This window comes from Limulus polyphemus, unplaced genomic scaffold, assembly GCF_000517525.1.
Source record: "Limulus polyphemus unplaced genomic scaffold, Limulus_polyphemus-2.1.2 Scaffold2244, whole genome shotgun sequence".
Lineage (NCBI taxonomy): Eukaryota > Metazoa > Arthropoda > Merostomata > Xiphosura > Limulidae > Limulus > Limulus polyphemus.
Window position 1 is genome coordinate 136,983 of NW_013667854.1, and position 18,475 is coordinate 155,457.

The following is an 18,475-nucleotide window of genomic DNA, read 5'->3' on the forward strand; positions in this document are numbered from 1 at the left end:
GGGCCAGAACAAATAGAGTTCTGAATCACTGATATAAACGATCTTAAGTAATCGTGTTACTTAGTAAGGGGAAACAGGAGTTCAATAAAAGCGTAGTTCCGGTGTTGATGCCCTTGATGACTTTTCCTTCAACATCCGACTTTGTTAAAATATTCTCTCAAGTTTTAAATAACTAATCTTTTAGTGTAACAAGATGTTTGAATTTTGAGTTATCTTAGTAAACTTGAATACCTTATTTTCGTGTGTTGTTATTATTACTTGAACACCGGTCTGATATATTTGTTACAGAACTTTGAAGACAATAGTATGACTGCTTTTAAATCCAGGTTTTATCTAATTACTAGAGAATACCAGTCCTTTGTGTCTGGCCCGGCATGGCCAAGTGGTTTGGGCGCTCGATTCGCAATCTGAGGGTCGCGGGTTCGAATCCCTGTTCCACCAAACATGCTCGCCCTTTCAGCCGTGGGGGGCATTATAAAGTGACGCTCAATCCCACTATTCGTTGGTAAAAGAGTAGCTCAAGAGTTAGCGGTGGGTGGTGATGACTAGCTGTCTTCCCTCTAGTCTTACACTGCTAAATTAGGGACGGCTGGCGCAGATAGCCCTCGTGTAGCTTTGTGCGAAATTCACAACAAACAAACCTTTGTGTCTACTTAAAAATAGAAACTAAATTTCTCAATTAGTTATCAATAATCTTCTTTAATATATTAATACAAGGTGGTTATAAGTTCAGAATCAGTATTGATATTTTAACATGTTGTGGGGTGAGAAGCGTGACACATAGACGAAATAGTTTCAGTAGATGCATAAAGTATCATCGTTAATGCATCATACTGGTTTTAACTTCCCGAATCATACATGTAAATTAAACTACTATATAAGCACAGCATGAAGCAAACAACTGTTGTTCTGTAGCTGGCAGTGGGAGAAATAATGTTGTGTTAAGTTTGGAACATCGGATCATGTTGGTGGAACTGTACTATATACAACACTCCAGAACCAACACAAGATATGGATCATGTACAGTTGGTCTGTTAAAATGAAACTCGCCCGGCATGGCCATGTGGTTAATGCACTCGACTCGCAATCTGAGGGTCGCGGGTTCGAATCCCTGTCACACCAAACATGCTCGCCCTTTCAGCCATGGTGGCGTTATAATGTGACGGTCAATCCCACTATTCGTTGGTGAAAGAGTAGCCCAAGAGTTGGCGGTGGGTGGTGATGACTAGCTGCCTTCCCTCTAGTCTTACACTGTTAAATTAGTGACGGCTAGCGCAGATAGCCCTCGTGTAGCTTTGCGCGAAATTCAAAAACAAACAAACAAAATGAAACTCAGAGTCATCAACTATACAAGTCTAATATTCATCACACTTTATTTATATACAAGTATTCTTTCAAACAAAAATAATTAATCGTTTCATGCCTACATAGGTAATTTTCCAAAAAATAATATTATATTTTTTAAAGTTTCAAAATTAAAGCAACACTTTTTGTTACTTGATGTATCGAGTGAGCATGTCGGATTCAATAATATATTTCTATGAATGGTAGATTTATTATTTTATAACCTACCAGGAAAAACCACAAGGAGAACAATGCTTCGACTACCTCGAGTAAATCTTTATAAACTCTCCGAAGACAGTTTATGCACATGCTCTTACAATATGTAAATATTCTTTTGTATTTTAAAAAAACTGAAGAGTTTGCGTGTTCGAAATTACTTTTAACGCTTACCATTGTTGTAGATTGCTTACTTATGACACCATTTTGTTACAGTTGTGCACTTCCCTTGCTCTTCAACTTTATTAATGTTGTACTTATTCATATCAGGGACTGACTGATACTACAGTTTTGAATTAGGTCTTTGATCTAGCCGCCCCTGTGTCGCATAAGTTGCCGTTCAAGCTGAGAATAACAGATACTGCTTTCGAATTGCTCCCAGTTCTATTTACTCTTTATTTAAATATTTATGAAAAAAGTACACTTAGATGACTTTTATCTAAGCTTATTCTCCAGTTCTGTGGTCTGAAATAACTGAAATCGATCCATTACGTGCTCTACTGTGTCGTCACACTGACCTGAAAGTTTTTGGTTTCTCACAAAAACATTTTATTTTCTAGCAATGTAAATAAATCGCAACTTCATAGTGATCTATAGGATTTATGTGCCGTTGGATACAAATCTCTGTTGTTTGAGCATTTTTCAGTAACTATGTGATTTTTTTTTTCGTTTCAGCAACAATGAAAAAGATAAATACAATCAATGCCATTTTCAAAGCCCTCCGCTGGCTCGGCGGTAAGTCTGAGGACTTATAACATCAAAAATTGGGTTTCTATTACTATCATAAACAACACATAGTTCAAAAGCAGGTTTTGTTTCTGACTGGTAGCATTCTTTTCTTCCTTCGTCTCTCTCTCTCGCTCGGTTTATTCGGTTTCTCGCCAATCTTTCGGTCTTCCATTTTTACTTCTATTAAACTACTGTCTTTTATATTTCTTTCTCTTGGCAGATTTTAGGATTTCAAGAAATTTATACCATTGTTTAGGAAGTGTTACTATATATGTTTGCCACTCATTGGCTCAGTGATAAGCTTGAGCGCTTTAATACTACACTTCGAGGTTTATGAACAAAATATAAAATATTCATGGTTTTTATGAAGTTAGGTGTAGACATCAGAGGGGTTGAGAAAGTGGCTGGCTTTTGGTAAGTCCCGAATAGATTAAGTCATTATGAAATTATGATCTAAGTCATTATGAACTTCTTAAAGGGATTAGGGGGAATGGCCGCCGTTTTTCTTCTTCAGTGGTATACAGATAAAGGACCCTTTATATTTATGAAACGATATAATCAAAACAGGTGTACAGGGACAGAAAGACAGATACTTGTTCGACGTGGGTGTATAATTTTCACTTTTTTTCGTTAGTTAAATAAAGAATATACATTTTCACACGTGTAATGAGGTATTTAGAGTTTCTCTAAATTTGAATTAACGTATAAATCTTCCACTAAAACTCTAATGATATTGAACTCCCGTTATGCCCACATCTCTCTTGTTGTTCCCCTTAGACTAGTAAAATTGTTTTGTAATTAACAAATATAATTATTTAATTACTCTACATGGTACAATTTGCATAATAATTGCTCAATTTTAAACTTTTATTTTTATACATTTCTTCTTGAGCAAGTAAAGTCACGTTATAGCTAACGAATGAAGTCATATAACTTTCGTATATACACATATTATGTTTTCTAGTTCTCTGCTTGATGTTATATCTTTAAAACCTGTTATTTTGTGCATTTTCACACCACGTTGGTCAAGAATGTTATTAAATTCCTTTCACTTTACTGCTCATTGTACAATGTCATTCACCTAGAGTAGCATTTTTCGTCTACTTGTGAGAATAATAGTTGAAAGGTTATTTATATTATTTAAAACTAGACAAGTATCTTTTCTACTGGTGGTTAGGTGACCTCTAGAAGTAACGACCCCTCTTATATTTCACTGGTGAGCGACTAATCACTTGCTTAGCAGTTGTTGTTCTGATTAAGTATGATGTTAACGACTGAAGTAGCTAACATGTGAACTAGTAATCTCGGACAAAATCTCAGCTTATTCAGTCTGGAACAAGATCTCGGTATGTTAAATCTGAAAGAGGATCTTGAGGAATAGAGTTTGTAACTCGAAATAACCGAGATATTACTCACACTACAACAAAGACCAGTTAAGTACACATATTAACTTTGTTTATTTTAAATGAATACATATATGAATATATTTAATATACTAGATTGTATTATTGCGACCTTCTGTTTTCAGACATGTGTTCTTCTATTACTTAAACTCTTGTTAAGTTTTAAAAGCCTCGTTATAAGTAAATGACATCTTCCACGGGTGGAAGACCAATAATCAACATAAAACACATATGTACCTTGTCTGAGAAGAATGTTGGATCTAAGAGAAGTTCTCTCCTAGGTGTTGGACTTTTGCTGATGCTGCAAATTTCCAGGACTTCCTTCTCTTCACAAACTACGATTCAGGAAAGAGATATGCCAATGTCTGTCATCAGTGCTGCTACTTCTGAAATTCAACTTTAGTATGGGGGGGAGGTACAAACAACTGAGAGTCATTATAGTGGTATGGTGTATAGCACCTCGCAAGTCCAAACTGATAAGGGTGGACACTTTAGGACTCCCAGGCCTTTATCGATCAAAACAATCCCACGCCACGCTAGTTCTGGTCAAAGCCATGAGAGAGTATAGAAATATCGAAGGGACAGCTGACGAACGCTATCCACTAACAAGAGCTTTCTCTTTAACACATGAGATGATATGGTTAGGATGGTAATCTATGGGCCAATCAGGAACACTCCAAGCCAGAAAATATCCTGCTAGGGCAACTAAAAATCATGAAACATCCTGGGGTCAAACAGGACCAGTGGACGAAATGCCGAGAGAAACTCATTATTCTGTCACCCTATGTCAGAGACAAACTGTTCAGTCAGGGTTCAGGGTCCCTGAAGATGCCTATTATCCTGTACCAACAATATTGATGGTATCTCAGCCAAGTGTTTACCAAGGTTTCATAAGGGAGAGATTCTGACCACAACCACTCGCTTCCTTGTTTGAAGCAAAGCAAATCACGCCTCTAACCTTCAAGAGCATAGCCAAAGAATATCAGGATAAAGAGGAAAGAGCTGATCACACTTATCTAGCTGTTCATTATGAGCCAGATGGAAAAGAATTGGAATTAGTGACAAGTGGCAGCACCGAGTGATGGTCTCTTGATTGATAAACCTGATGAATCATTATAAGTTAGGAAGATTTGTTGATCATAAAAATGATGGAACCATAAAGGATGGGCAACCCTTGCTTTCTGAGCTATCAAACAGAGCTTCACAATAGGATATGTCCTTAGGATCTCAGGTGATAGTTGATTAATTATTGTGTTAGAACAGTAATGTCGTGAAAAAACGTATGACTGAAAGGAATTAACACTCCTTCCTTTCTAAGCTATTGAGCAGAATTTCATTGAGAGATATCTGTCATGATTCAAGTAATAGCATCTTAATTATCATCAGCTATAACAGTAAATTAGTTGAAATATTGTTGATTGAAAGAGTGTAGCGATCATTACCTTCTAAACCATCAAATGATGTGCACTGTGCAAAAGTATATAAATTGCATGATTTTCACTTGGGTTTCCGTTTATGATGGCTGTTGTCAGTAGACATAATACCTAATAGATTTAAAATTTACACAATTAAAAATTATGATTATGTGTTTGCAAACATGTTCGAAAAGATTTTGTGACCTTTTACTTCTTGATGCTAATGACTGATATTTTACAAGCCAAGACAAACTGTCCACCATTTCACAATTACTCACTTAAACTAACAGAGATGTAAGAACTCTATAGAGCACATTGCTAGACTCTTTACTAGGTTTTAGCTGTGACGTGATGTTCACAGTGCAATATATATGTTATTTTGCACAATTGTCACTTGATTATTATAGTTAGAACACTTGGTGTCAGTAAATATACTGCCTAATACATTGATAGTTTTCATGACTAAAGATGACAGTTAGAGGTTCGAAAACTCAGGTAAAAGGAAAAAGTGCTCCTTGCTTTCTGTGCTATTGGGTGTTATAGTCTGACAAAATGTATGATCTGTATGAATACCACTCAAGTTAAGACAGCTTGAGCATGTCAACAATTTGCATAACATGCTAGAATCTGAAACACGTAGCTGAAAGAGTATTGCAGACCTTATATTCCAAGCTACTGAGTGATTTTCTGAGGTAAAATGTTGTGTGCAATGATATATATATATATAGTATCGTCAAATGTGCATAGCAGAATAAATACGACGAAAGATCTTAGTTGATGTAATTTTTATTTTATTTTATGGTTTATTTGTCAACTTTTTCATCTTACATGTTGTTTTTCTTATGATGTCTTTCAGTTAATGGACCTGACACGGCAAATCATGATCTATCTAATTATTAAAATGTATTTACGAAGTATAAATGTTATCTAATACAAATATACAAATGTTGAATAATTTATAAGAGTCTAGTTAAGCACAAAGCTACACAATGGGTATCTGTGCTATGCCCACCACGAGTATCGAAACATGGTTTTTAGCTTTCACACTTGCCGCTGTGCCACTGGGAGGCATTATGAGAGCAGGTCTGTAACATATATATGTATTTTTCTGTGATGTTTGTCTGTTTTCTAATTTCCAAAGTATTTAGTAAATTTTTATGATTTTTTATTCATGTTACCTTTGCTTGGACAAATATTAGTGTTACTTATATATTTTTTCATTTTTTTGTTGTTTTTTTGAGTGAACTAAAATATGAATCAACATAAATAAATAGATAACCGATGTTATTGAAAACTTCCTGAAATAATGAGAATATTTTTCTTTTTTTTGTGGCTATCTATTTTCCTTTAAACTTAATAAAAATTAAGAATAATAGTAAAAATATTAATTCTCAATAAAAACAGATTTAAGATGTAATGTGTTTTAGGATCATACTTTAATGCTAATATAACTTCGTAGCTGTTTGTTAGAGAATCGGGCTGAGCGTGCCTCAACGGTTAGCGTACCGGACTGTTATTCTGCATGTACAACGTTCGTGTCCCGTTAGCAAAAAAAGAAAGACCGCGATTCATAGGCACCTTATGAAAATGACGATCAAATCCTGCTGTTCATTCAAGCAAACGTAGCTCTAGAGTTGTCGATGTGTTCTGTTCAATAGCTTATCAGTTCCAGATTAGGATTGGCTGGCACAGATAGTCAGTGAGTAGCTTTGTGTGAACAGCCAGAAGCAAACGAAGTATAAAACAACATTAAGCGTGTAACTTAATACAGTATAGTATTAGCTTCATGTTACATATTAGATAAGTATACAACCTGAGAAATGTTGCTCCAGACGTGTTTCTAAGCAGACAAAACGAATTCATAAGTGAATATATTTAGACACTGTACACAAATGATTAAACAGGGACAATTAAGTACTTTGTTGAAGCAACCTTCAGTTCTTCAGCTCCTCCAATACCTTTGGTATAGCATGTAGACTGAGACTGAAAAAATATTTCATGGAATATTTACAATATTTTATAGACACATTTTATATCTGATTCAAGTAGTGTCTGAACTTACAGATAAACAACACTTTTGCGACTAATATATTGTCATGTAATTTTATTGGTGTTTGGATTGTAAAACGCCATAACCCATACATGTTAACAATAAAACAATATGGGCTTTCTTTAATCTGTTCCCAAAAGTATATAATGGAAATTCATGTGTCATCAGAGACTGACTACTAAAGTTACAATATTGCGAAATTAGAAATCTCGGGAAGTTGGACATTTAGGCATAGAGGTACAAAATTATGATGTTACTTATCCCGTAATGAATGATATTAGATATTACAAATGTGATTCATTGGACCGTTTAATTTTATAAATAATTTTCTGGTTAACCTCTTAGAATTTGAAAACCGTAAAAGTGCTTTAAATAACATTCTTACATCTAAACAGTAAAGTTGCTTCATTTGAAATGACTTTGAATATAAAAGCTGATTTTAGTGGCACTTCTATATGAAGATAAATTATTAAGCAATTTTACATAAAGGTTTACGAAGATCAGATTAACCATTGGCTAAATAAATAACATCCCCATAGTATTATTCAAATAATCAAAATAAAATATATTTGAAATTTGTATGAAAAAAAAAAGCTTATAAGTATCTTCGATGCACTATTGATAGTTTGTAAGATGTTAAAAAATGGAGCCCATAAATATGTGTTTTAGTTCATGTTACGCATGAGGACTTACATCACTAGAAACTGGGTTTCAATACCCGTGGTGGGCAGAACACAGATAACCCATTGTGTAGCTTTGTGCATAACTACAAACAATTAAAATCATATTACGTTATATTAAAGTTCTTAGGAAAATGTGTTTAAATTTGCTTTACAATATTTAACGGTTGTTAAAAAGGCATTTGAGTTCATGTTACAATACATAACAATTATAAAAAATATTGTATAAATTAATATAAAAATTGTAAAGAAGAAAATTTTTCAGTTTATGTTATAGTTTAACAAAAGTGAAATAGGCCTACCAAATGATGTCTACTAGAGAATTTGTTAAAATGTATTTAATTGTCATATTTATTTTAAAAGATACAAGTAATATTATGGGAATACTTTTTGAGTGCTAAAGTTTTAGACGAGTGGTCAGATCGACCTATGATTTTTTTTCAAAGTTGTCTTAAAGATTATGTACGTTATTCTATATTTCATCATATAAAGAGTTTGTTACACAAACAGGGCTTGACGCATAAATAAACACACATACATAATCAACTTACCACATATTAACATCACATAAAAACTCTAGTGTTGTAACACTAGCCAAAGATTCACGGTAGTCTGCCAATACCGATTTCAGCTGGAAATGCAAAATATAAGTAATGATAATTATTATTCCTAAGAATAACCAAAATATGTCCGTGCCATAAAAGATTATTATAGTATTCCTACTATATTACCAATCAACTTCATTTCTATAAGGTAAGTATTTTAGATACTAATAGGTGCACATTTGTTTTAAAACGTATATTTGTAGCTCAAGAGTTGTGACAGTATTGAATATTCCGGTGTATAATGAAGCATAATCTCAAGATCGGTATCTCAAACAATACTAATCAACAACAATGAATACTGTTCTATTTAATTTTTGTTTTGTTTTTGCACAAAAATTTCTTACTAAAAAACCATACTTAGAACTGGGGTCCAAGTAAAAGCAACTGATAAAATAGTTACGTATACTTTAGAACAACCAACAGATTTTATATAGCAGTTTTTATCATTTTCTTCCCCTATACCAGTATTAAAACGAGAAGGAAGAAACAATAATACAATCTATACTTGTTGATCTTAACCTTGGAATGATGGACATCAAGAGCTAGTTATGGCCTAATGGTTATCGTGCCTGGACTGTGAATCTGATCATTCATGTTTCGCATTCTTTTCCCACATAAATGCACTAGGCAATTTGTGGCTGTGGATGCAATTTAAAAGTGACAATTAAACCACACTATTCGTTCAGGCAAGAAATGACGGTGAATGCAATTGACTGGTTGCCTTCCCTCTAGTCTATCGTTTTGCGCAAAACTAAACAAACAAACAAAGCTTGTCGGGAAAATGGTTAATGTGTACCTCTTTAATAAAAAAGGAAAAGACATTATTTTCTCACATCTATCAAAATGTATTACATTATAAGCATTGTTAGACTTATTGTTAGACTTATTGCGACTTATTGCGACTGATGATTTCTCACTTAATCAGATGTCTTTTCCCTTGAGATTGACATAAAATCAGTTATCTCCTGTTAAAGCAAATGAAAAATGTTTTTCCAACACTAATGTAAAAAGAGATATTTGGTACAAAACTTAAGCACGTGAACAGTAATAAAGCATAATATACGTATATCTATTTTTGTATTTAAAACCTTATAGGTTATACATATTAACAACGAATCTCTGAGTTAACCTGATCAGTTGTGTAATTTATAGCAAAAAATAGAATCCAAACGAGGGCCGGGAATCCGTAAGAATTAAAATATAGAGATCTGTAGGGCTTGATCTGAGGTGTCATTTGCTGTGGCTTTTTCTATGGATTCAGTGTTCGTGGTGGTTTTATATCTTCCCAAAGTTAACCATTCTGACCTCTCTGTCCACGACTACTCACGTTCTCAGACAGTTTTGTAAATATATCCGGTCTGCAGATAGGCGTACTTCTCCTGAACTGTTTTACAGTTTTCTTTCTCTACAACTGATATTCCGTCATGATCACTTCCACATCTGCTATTCTTGAAACACGTCGAGCATTTATTTTGCTGTCATACACTTGCAAGTAATCTTTGAATCTGATGCTTCTGAAATCTGTCCTCCGAGATATATATGTAATCTTAACAGAAAATCTGCTTGTTATATTTACAGTTCCTGATGGTTTCTGGTTTCACGAGAATATCTGTAGAAACGATAATATAATAAGGACATGACCTCAGGCAAAGTTTAGTAAAAATTAATTTAATCTACCAAAAAGAAACTATTTTTATGTTCTCGAGCTCTTTTCAGATTTTATGTTGAGGAAAGTCGTTGGATTATTCATTCATACAACAGTATATATTCCGCTAAACTTGCAAGGGAATTGAGGAAAGACTGGAAGTTTGCCTTTCAGGGGTAGAATTACTTGGTCTGGTTGATTCAGAGATTTTTTGTTAATGTTTTAGATACTGCAGGAAAATATAAAGTATATTCATACCTCTGATATAGATTTTATGTTGGACGTCCTTTCCGGACAATATTCCTGAAGCAACTGTAAAGATAATCAATTAATTTAGCTGAAGTCAAAGTTTGAAAACAGAGAAAACGTGGTCCTTAAAACAAGAGATTCGAAATTATATCAAAAATACTGCAATAAATACATTAAAATGCAGTATATTTCAATGTATTAAATAATTTTAGAATGATGGCGCTTATGAGAAAAAGTATACAGTATCGAATACTCTTTTATAATTATAATCTAATCAAACATGTATAAAATGTCATTTTATAAATTCAACAAGAAAGTTTCATCTATAATAGAAAATGTGAACTAGCAATTTAAACGTTGGATGTTTTTTATTTTTATTGTTGCTGTAATTGACACAACAAGACAAAGGAAATTTTGAGTTTTGTTGGGTTTTTGTTAATTTCACTGGACACTCTCATGTCCCATGTGATAAAATGACAATTGAAGAGCAATAACACTTAAATCCCAGGTTTCGTAAATGGTTCCCCCATTATTGGACGCGCTAACAGAAACAAACAAACAAAATTTGTTAGTTGTTTGCTGTTAGTTTTTCTGTTCCACTGCATGGTCACTCTTATATCCTAATATCCGGATTTGTGTAAGATTTTATATAGATTTTAGATCCTCTTATGTCTTGAACTACAACAGAAAAAATTAGGATTTGTTGCTTTTATCTATTCTATTGCACTGTCACTCTCATATCCTGATATCCGGGTTTTTGTAAGGTTTTGTCTGTTCTAAGAGATATTCTCATGTGCTGAAGAACGCCACAAAAACTACTGGTCACTTTTATTTTCTTGAAAAATAATGTCATTTAACGGGGAAAAAACTTACAGACTGAAGTACATGTTGAAATGTATAAGCTTTATTTAACGCATAAGCTTTCAAGTCTTGGAATAACATTTCGTCAGGTTGACTTTTTAGGCTAACTGAAAAACTTTTAAAAATATATAATCAATCATGCGAGAATAGGACCTGTTACACAATGCACTTATAAAAGGTAATAAAGGAAACGATATTAGGTCTGTAAAAAAGTAACGTAATGACCTGTAGTGTATAATGTCTATCAGGTCATAATCTAGTGATCTTTCCTTTTTGAGATTAGATTTTAGTACAACCGTTTGAAGGTAGGATTAAGGAGTTTCATATTTAGCTGATTGTCACCCATTCTATGTTTTTTATTTCTATCTCTTGGGCCTGCTTTTTATGTTTTTTTTAAAAGTTTCTTTTATTCCCCTCCTGCTAGTTAGATTTTCAACAAGAAAAGTGGCACCTTCTTTAAGTCTAAGTCTGTCTAAGTCTAAGTCTAAGTCTCTAAGTCTGTGGTAGGAAACAGTATTCTGCTGTATTTCGTGATGTCCAAGGGAGTTGGTAGTAGCCGGTGTTTCTGGAGTCTAAGCTTTAATGGTCTTTTTGTCTCCCAGATGTATTATTTACTGCATTTACACTTAACTCCAAATATGGCATGCTTCTGTTCACAATAGACATAGGCTGTTGTTTTCTTAGTGCAAAGCGATGGGCTATCTGCACTCTGTCCAGCAAGAGAAGATGAGCCTCGACTTTTAGTGCTGTAAGTCTGTAAACTTACCACTGACTTCCCGGGGGACGATAGGCATAGGATTTTTTACTTTTTGTTAAAACATATTTACGTTTTCTGTCATTTTTGATGATGATCCGAACTCTGTGTTTGCCCCACTTTCGGTGAATGCTTCATGAAAATCCTGGTACTATGATGGAATGGTTGTGAGTAGCTTTTCGGTTTTGCGATTTTGTATAGAAAAGTTTTATTGTCTGCTCCGGTAGGTGTGATTTGTTTTTGTATTACGTGGGAAGGGTAACCAATTTTTGGAATACGTGATATAAATGTTTGAGCTAGTCATTGAGGAACTTGTGATCATAACTATAAGATAATATGATTGATTGATGGTGGATGGCATGAGGTGTAATTGAAATACTAGTCGTTGCGCATTGGTTCTCATGAAGTTGTGGTGATAATATCTTGAGCATTTTGAGTATTAGAGTGACAAGAAAAGGTCGTTTTCGATTTCTATTATAAATTGAATAGAGAACCAGTGCTAATTATGTTACTTTTTTCAGACCTATTCATAATTTCGTTTATTACTCATTAGTAACCAGTCCATAAAGGATACATTAAGATACCTACTTGCCTGATGTGCACCGTAGTAATCATTCTTTCAATCTGTTTTCGCATGACCTTTTGGTTTCTCAGTAGGAAAATCTAAATATTATATATATGACATATATATATCAAATATCATTTCAAGAGTGCAAAATAAATGGAAAATTATCATAACTTATAAAAAAATCTACTTTTAACGTGTAAAAGTGTATGGGTATTTTGACTATAAAAAACACCACACAAAAATATTTCCACCTATTAATCTAATCTTTTGGTGCAATAGTATGATCGAACTAAATGCTGTTTTCAGAAAGAAGAACAGATGTATTTTAGTTAATCCAAACTGAGGTACATGAACTTAAAAATATGTGGGGGAATGGAGGGTATGATAAAATAAGAAGAGCAAAAATCCTAAATTTCACACAATTTATTTATAACATAGCATATTATTACAGTATTCCTTATTACCTCACCAAAAGTTTTGTATAAACTTTAATAACTCACTATGTATATACTTAAAACATGTGTAAATGTGAACGTCGTGTAGACTAGTCGTTAGAGTTCGAATTAAATCCAGTTTACAATAGATTTATTTAAAATCCAGGTTAACAGTCGTGAGTGTAGTACACAAGTCACTAGCTCAAGGAAATTTACAGTTAGAATAAAGAACTGACTCGGAGACTCTGTTACTGACACTTATCCATTGTTAAACATTTAATAGAATAAATTGTCTTTTTCCTTACGAACCAGTTCCAATTGTATCAAAATTTCAGGGTTTCTTTTGTTTATCTGTCAGATGACATTCCAAAATGCCCAGAGCAGGTAAGTTAGATTCAGATAAAGGCTCTGGACATTTCTAGACGTTTAGTCTCTAACTGCTGGACACAAGATGCGATATAGTAAAATACATTATCATACTTAAAGAAATACAGTCTTTTCGTGGAAGGTCACCAAATAGGTGACGATGTCATAACACACTCAAGATTCGTCCATTACCATTGAACCAGGTTGAAAAAGAAACACACCATGACATTATCCTCACCAAATTTGAGACAATATCATCATATCCAAAGTGTTCTCCAGGTTTCAGTCAAACACAATCTCGTCCAAACAATTACTAGCAGATTTAGCTCTCTACATAAAGGTTTTCTCGTTTGTCTTTCACTCCAGTTTTGATTTATAAGCTCTGTGAAATTGATGCCTTGAATTCAGAACTGTGATTATAATTACGAGCTGCAGCCTGGTCAACAGTATGAAGCTTGCTGCAAATTGTGGTCTGCAGTCCCGAATTCTTATTAAAAGTCTTGGTAATGGGTTTAACAATACTTTGTAATTTCTTTTCACAACATATTTCAAAACCTGCTTGAACTAAAGTAATGAATTTTGGATGGCCAAATTCATATACCAATTAGCACATCGGAGAGCTGAAGTGTTTCAAAATTCACACAGGAAAGTCCACAAACTGTATATCATTTTAACCTTATTTCATGACATTTCAACTCCATCTGGCTGGTTGTCATCATAATCATCATCTTCATGATAGGTGTTAAGCCAAAAATGAATATAATAAAGAACTTGATGGACTGTAGTTGTTTGGTGCTCGAGATATGAGCTCGTGTTATTAATTACACGTGTGTTGTAGAGTTTATTGTGGTAGATTTTAAACAAATCCATCCGGGCTGAGGACTAGATGACGAAGTTGGATATAATTTTCACCGTACCGTAGTCTATCATTACTCTGTCGAAGTCCAGAGCTGCAGCACGCCATGGTAGTCAGAGGCCAAATCTGCCGCCTCCAGAGGGGCAGGACCGTACCTGTACACCTTTTTTCTTATCTGATAAATGTACAATACATAATATATTTTCCAAAAAGTAAATACATATAAACAGATTACGTTCTGTAGACAAGAGCATTAAATAAAGATCTTTTGAGGTATAATAATAAGTAATGCTTCATTTAGTACATGTTAGCATTTGTCGATAGCAAGTAAAATCTAAATAAACTGGAATAGGTAAACGTACGAATAAATAAGAATGACCTTGAGATAAACAAGGTAAGGTAAATAAATAGCGAAAACATAAAAACAATTTACATTTTGTAAGCAGGAATACTAACTAGTGACCATTTGAGGTACAGTAGGTATTGTATAAATCAACAGGTGTTGGCATTTATCTATAACAAGGTCAAACTAAACAAATTGAAAAAGAACAAGGTGCAGATAGATAATAATGACCTTGAAATAACCGAGATAAAGGTACCTGTAAGATTATATAATACATGTCCAATATTTAAAACAGTCACGACATTACTAAATTTGCAATATCAATTTACTCTGAGTGTGTAAGGCTTTTGTATAATCAACCATTGTAATACAGCAAATGTTTTCACAACTTATATATGTATGGGCATGCATTTTTCAAGAACAAGGTAGGTTATAAATACATCGAAAATAAGCTAAGTAAATATAAAGACTAATAACCTTAGAGGGAAAAAACATTAATAGTAGTAATAATTGTAATAATGATAATAGTAATATTAGATGAACAGGTTATATGCTTCAAGGTGGTTTTATAAATTTCATGGGTTAGATAGAGTCTGAATGAGATTGTATAGAGATATGTATTTCTTCCAAGAAGAATGGGTAGTCGGAATTCAGCTGGCAAGGAATTTCTGTTAGTTGATTTGTCGTAGAACGTTTTAGCTAAGTTTTTGATACGTTCTTGAATGGTTTGTAGATTACTAGTTTTCTGTAGGTATGCACTAAGCGTGTAGATTGGTAGCCTATGAGCAATATGAATCACAGCTGAATGTTGTGCGTGTAATGTGATTTGCTTTTCATTTGGCACAAGATGAGGCCCACATCCTTTGTCCGGGTTATGAACTTAAAAAATGTAGGAGTGGGTGCTATGATAAATAACATAAAAATCCTAACTTTCACACAGTTTGCTTCATAACATAACATATTATTACACTATTCATTATTACCTCACCAAAATTTTGGTATAAGCTTTAAGAACTCACTATGTATATACTTAAAACATGGTATACATTGTGTGATGGTCAGGGTGACTTTGTACGAAGAGGTAATGGCAAAAGTAGTGGCGGTAGGGGTGCTTTCTGTTACCCGCTTTCAATACCCAGCTCTTAGTGTCCTTCTACACTGTTTCACGTTGTTAATTAATTGACGATTACTGGTTGCAGAAGTGTCTTATGGGACGAAGTTGTAAGGTCACGGATCAAAGTAGGAAATGGGAATAACTCAAGAAACGGCTCTTTATATCAGCGTTATAGTGGCTGTTGTCGTATCCACTTAATCTGAGTTTTTGTATCATTGCAATAGTGGTGGCCATTTTTTTTTCCATTGAATCCTCCATAGAGAGTTCTAGCACACTCTCTGAGATATGTAAGACGTTTTTGTGCCCTCCCCCACACTGTGTGTATGTTGTGTTATAGAAAATTTAATGTATATGTATGTTTTTTCCTCATAGCAAAGTCACATAGAGATATCTGCTATGTCCACCGAGACGAATCGAGCACCTGATTTTAGCGTTGAAACTCCAAAGTCTTACCGCTGTTCCACCGGGAAACGGAAAAAAATAATAAATTGTTTTTTGTTTGATGTAAGAACCTGGCGTCATCTATGAATGTAGTTAACCTTAACTTACGTCAAATATAATAAACGCTCAATAACAGCAACGACTGTGGTTGAGGGGTTGTGAACCCCCATTAACATGCTCCTTGTTGCAAACTATCATCCCACAAAGTTTGGTTGAGATTGGCCCAGCGACTTAGGAGTAGTTACATAAGGGACAAACAGACAGACACACAGATGTATTTGTAGTTAATAAAAATCTAACCTTGCCTTGTTCTTTAGGTTAAACTAGTGTAGTCTGGCCGTATCTGTGGATATGCTAACTGGATCGTGGCGAATCGTTAGGTTTCTGGTTTTGGTGGTCTTGGAGCAGAAGTTGTTATTTCTGTGGTTTGTCATCAGTGATGCTTAGGATTTAGAATTTAAGATGATTTTGCTATTTTAGTACTTGAGAATATTTTTCACAACCTCGGTATAACACTGCATGCAGTTTGTATCGTTCCTTTACCTTCGGCATTCCGAAACAGGGTGGAAATCACCACACCTTACACCTGGTTCTTATGGCTTTTAAAGTGCCCGAATTTTTACCAATTCAAACACTGAAGTATTGGCGTTTGTGAGGTTTTAGCAACTTCAACTGTATGATGTGCGTACCATAGATTTAATTTGTTTTTGATTAGGCTTGTTGACTGCTCTGTATTTTGAAGAGTAATTCTTAACAAAGGGGTGATCTGACCTGTTTTGTGTGAATTAATCCTTACCTTACAGCAGCAGCTGCTTCAAAACCTTGATCTTTCAACTAGAAGAAAATCTCGTCTCTGGTGATGTCTAGTTGAACGTTATGTATCACAATTGTATTTCAATGTTAGTAGAGGATTCGCCTGGGACAACTGGCTGTCTGCATTAGTTACGGACTTTTATAAACTCTATGCGACAATGTATGATGTAATTATTATTTAAATCTCATTTTGCTGGACAATATTATTCGCTGCAAGAGTTCAATTTTCCATTGTTTGTTATTTATTATTCTTTGAATATCTAATCAGTTTCTTGAATTCACTTATGTTATTCTTAAATATTTACTTAGTTTAATATGTCGTTACTTTAATTAAACGTCTTTTTTTCATGATTTATCTCATCTAACACTACACAACCAATTAATATTTTCTGTTGATTCTCATACCTTTCTTTGCTGTATTTCACCTTAAGAATATGTTATTGAGTCACACGTTCTTTGTCTTTATTTATTTTAACTGGTTATTATACCCAATCTCTTTTAAAAGCTGTTTCATTTTCACTACAAATCCGCTGAAAAGCTGTTACGCGAAGCATTGTTTTAAAATTAGTCAATGATGAGTGTTTGACATTGTTTATTTTCTTCTATACTTTGTTGAAAGGCTAGGACAATAAAACATTCTTATGTTGTTACTTTCTTAGTACAAAGTTACATAATAGGCTATCTGCTATCTGTCCACAACAGGGTGTGTGTGTTTTTTCTTATAGCAAAGCCACAAAGCTGAGTCCACCGAGGGGAACCGAACCCCTGATTTTAGCGTTGTAAATCCGAAGACTTACCGCTGTTCCACCGGGAAACTCCACCACAGGGAATCAAACCACGTATTTGTTCGTTGTAAGTCCAGAAACTTAACGCTGACCTACCAGGAGTCATTTCCTTTTATGAAGAGAACAAAATTCATCCCCAAATCTCTCAAAAGGCAAAACTTAATAAACGAATCTAAACAAATTTCGTATAGTAATTCATTTGGTAACATAAATAATCGGTTCTATTTTGTTTGTCTGTGTGTGTGTGTGTTTTCCTCTATTTATCAACGGTAGTCGTATATTTTAAAAATATCTTAAAAACAAAATTATTGCGACTGAAAATATAATTTCAAGAAATCATCTGAAAAGTTTTGTAGCTTTTAATGTAACCTTATAGTATATAACAAAATATCCTTAAAACACTGATTGGATGAGATGAATAAACCATTGGTTCGCTAAATTGGATTTAGCTTTAAAAATGAAATTATTCCATGTTTTTCATAAAATTGTGTTTTTAAACATAACTATGAAAATATTAAACTTCAAATATCAGAAATATAGACTTACCATGATTATGATTCCAATAGAAAAGCTCAAAAAAAGAAAACACATCAAAGGTACACGAAATAAAAGAGCTGCATCTGAATGAGAGTACCACAACATACTGAAGATAGTGTTTTCTATTGCTGTAACTGTGTAATACAGGATGTAATCTCTCTGAATGGGTGCAGACTTGTAGTTGAAATAACAAAACGTGGAAATAATTCCCCTTACAGCTGACAATAGGAAATCTTCTGTATTGCTTTCAGAAATCAGAATAATACT

The 18,475-nt window shown here is 33.9% G+C and overlaps 1 protein-coding gene across 2 annotated transcripts in view; it reads right to left on the reverse strand.

The window, feature by feature from the left end:
* Window positions 1-6,481: 6,481 nt before the first annotated feature.
* Window positions 6,482-18,475, reverse strand: part of LOC111087513 (XK-related protein 6-like) — a 27,952-nt gene continuing 15,958 nt past the window's right edge. The window contains exons 5-9 of one of the 2 annotated variants that reach the window (XM_022394383.1): window positions 18,218-18,452; window positions 12,540-12,614; window positions 10,346-10,399; window positions 8,389-8,468; window positions 6,482-7,090 (exon numbers count right to left, since the gene is read on the reverse strand). In XM_022394383.1, the coding sequence (XP_022250091.1) occupies window positions 7,042-7,090; window positions 8,389-8,468; window positions 10,346-10,399; window positions 12,540-12,614; window positions 18,218-18,452 (493 nt within the window). In that variant the 3' untranslated portion in view covers window positions 6,482-7,041. The other variant, XM_022394384.1, reaches the window with a different exon arrangement.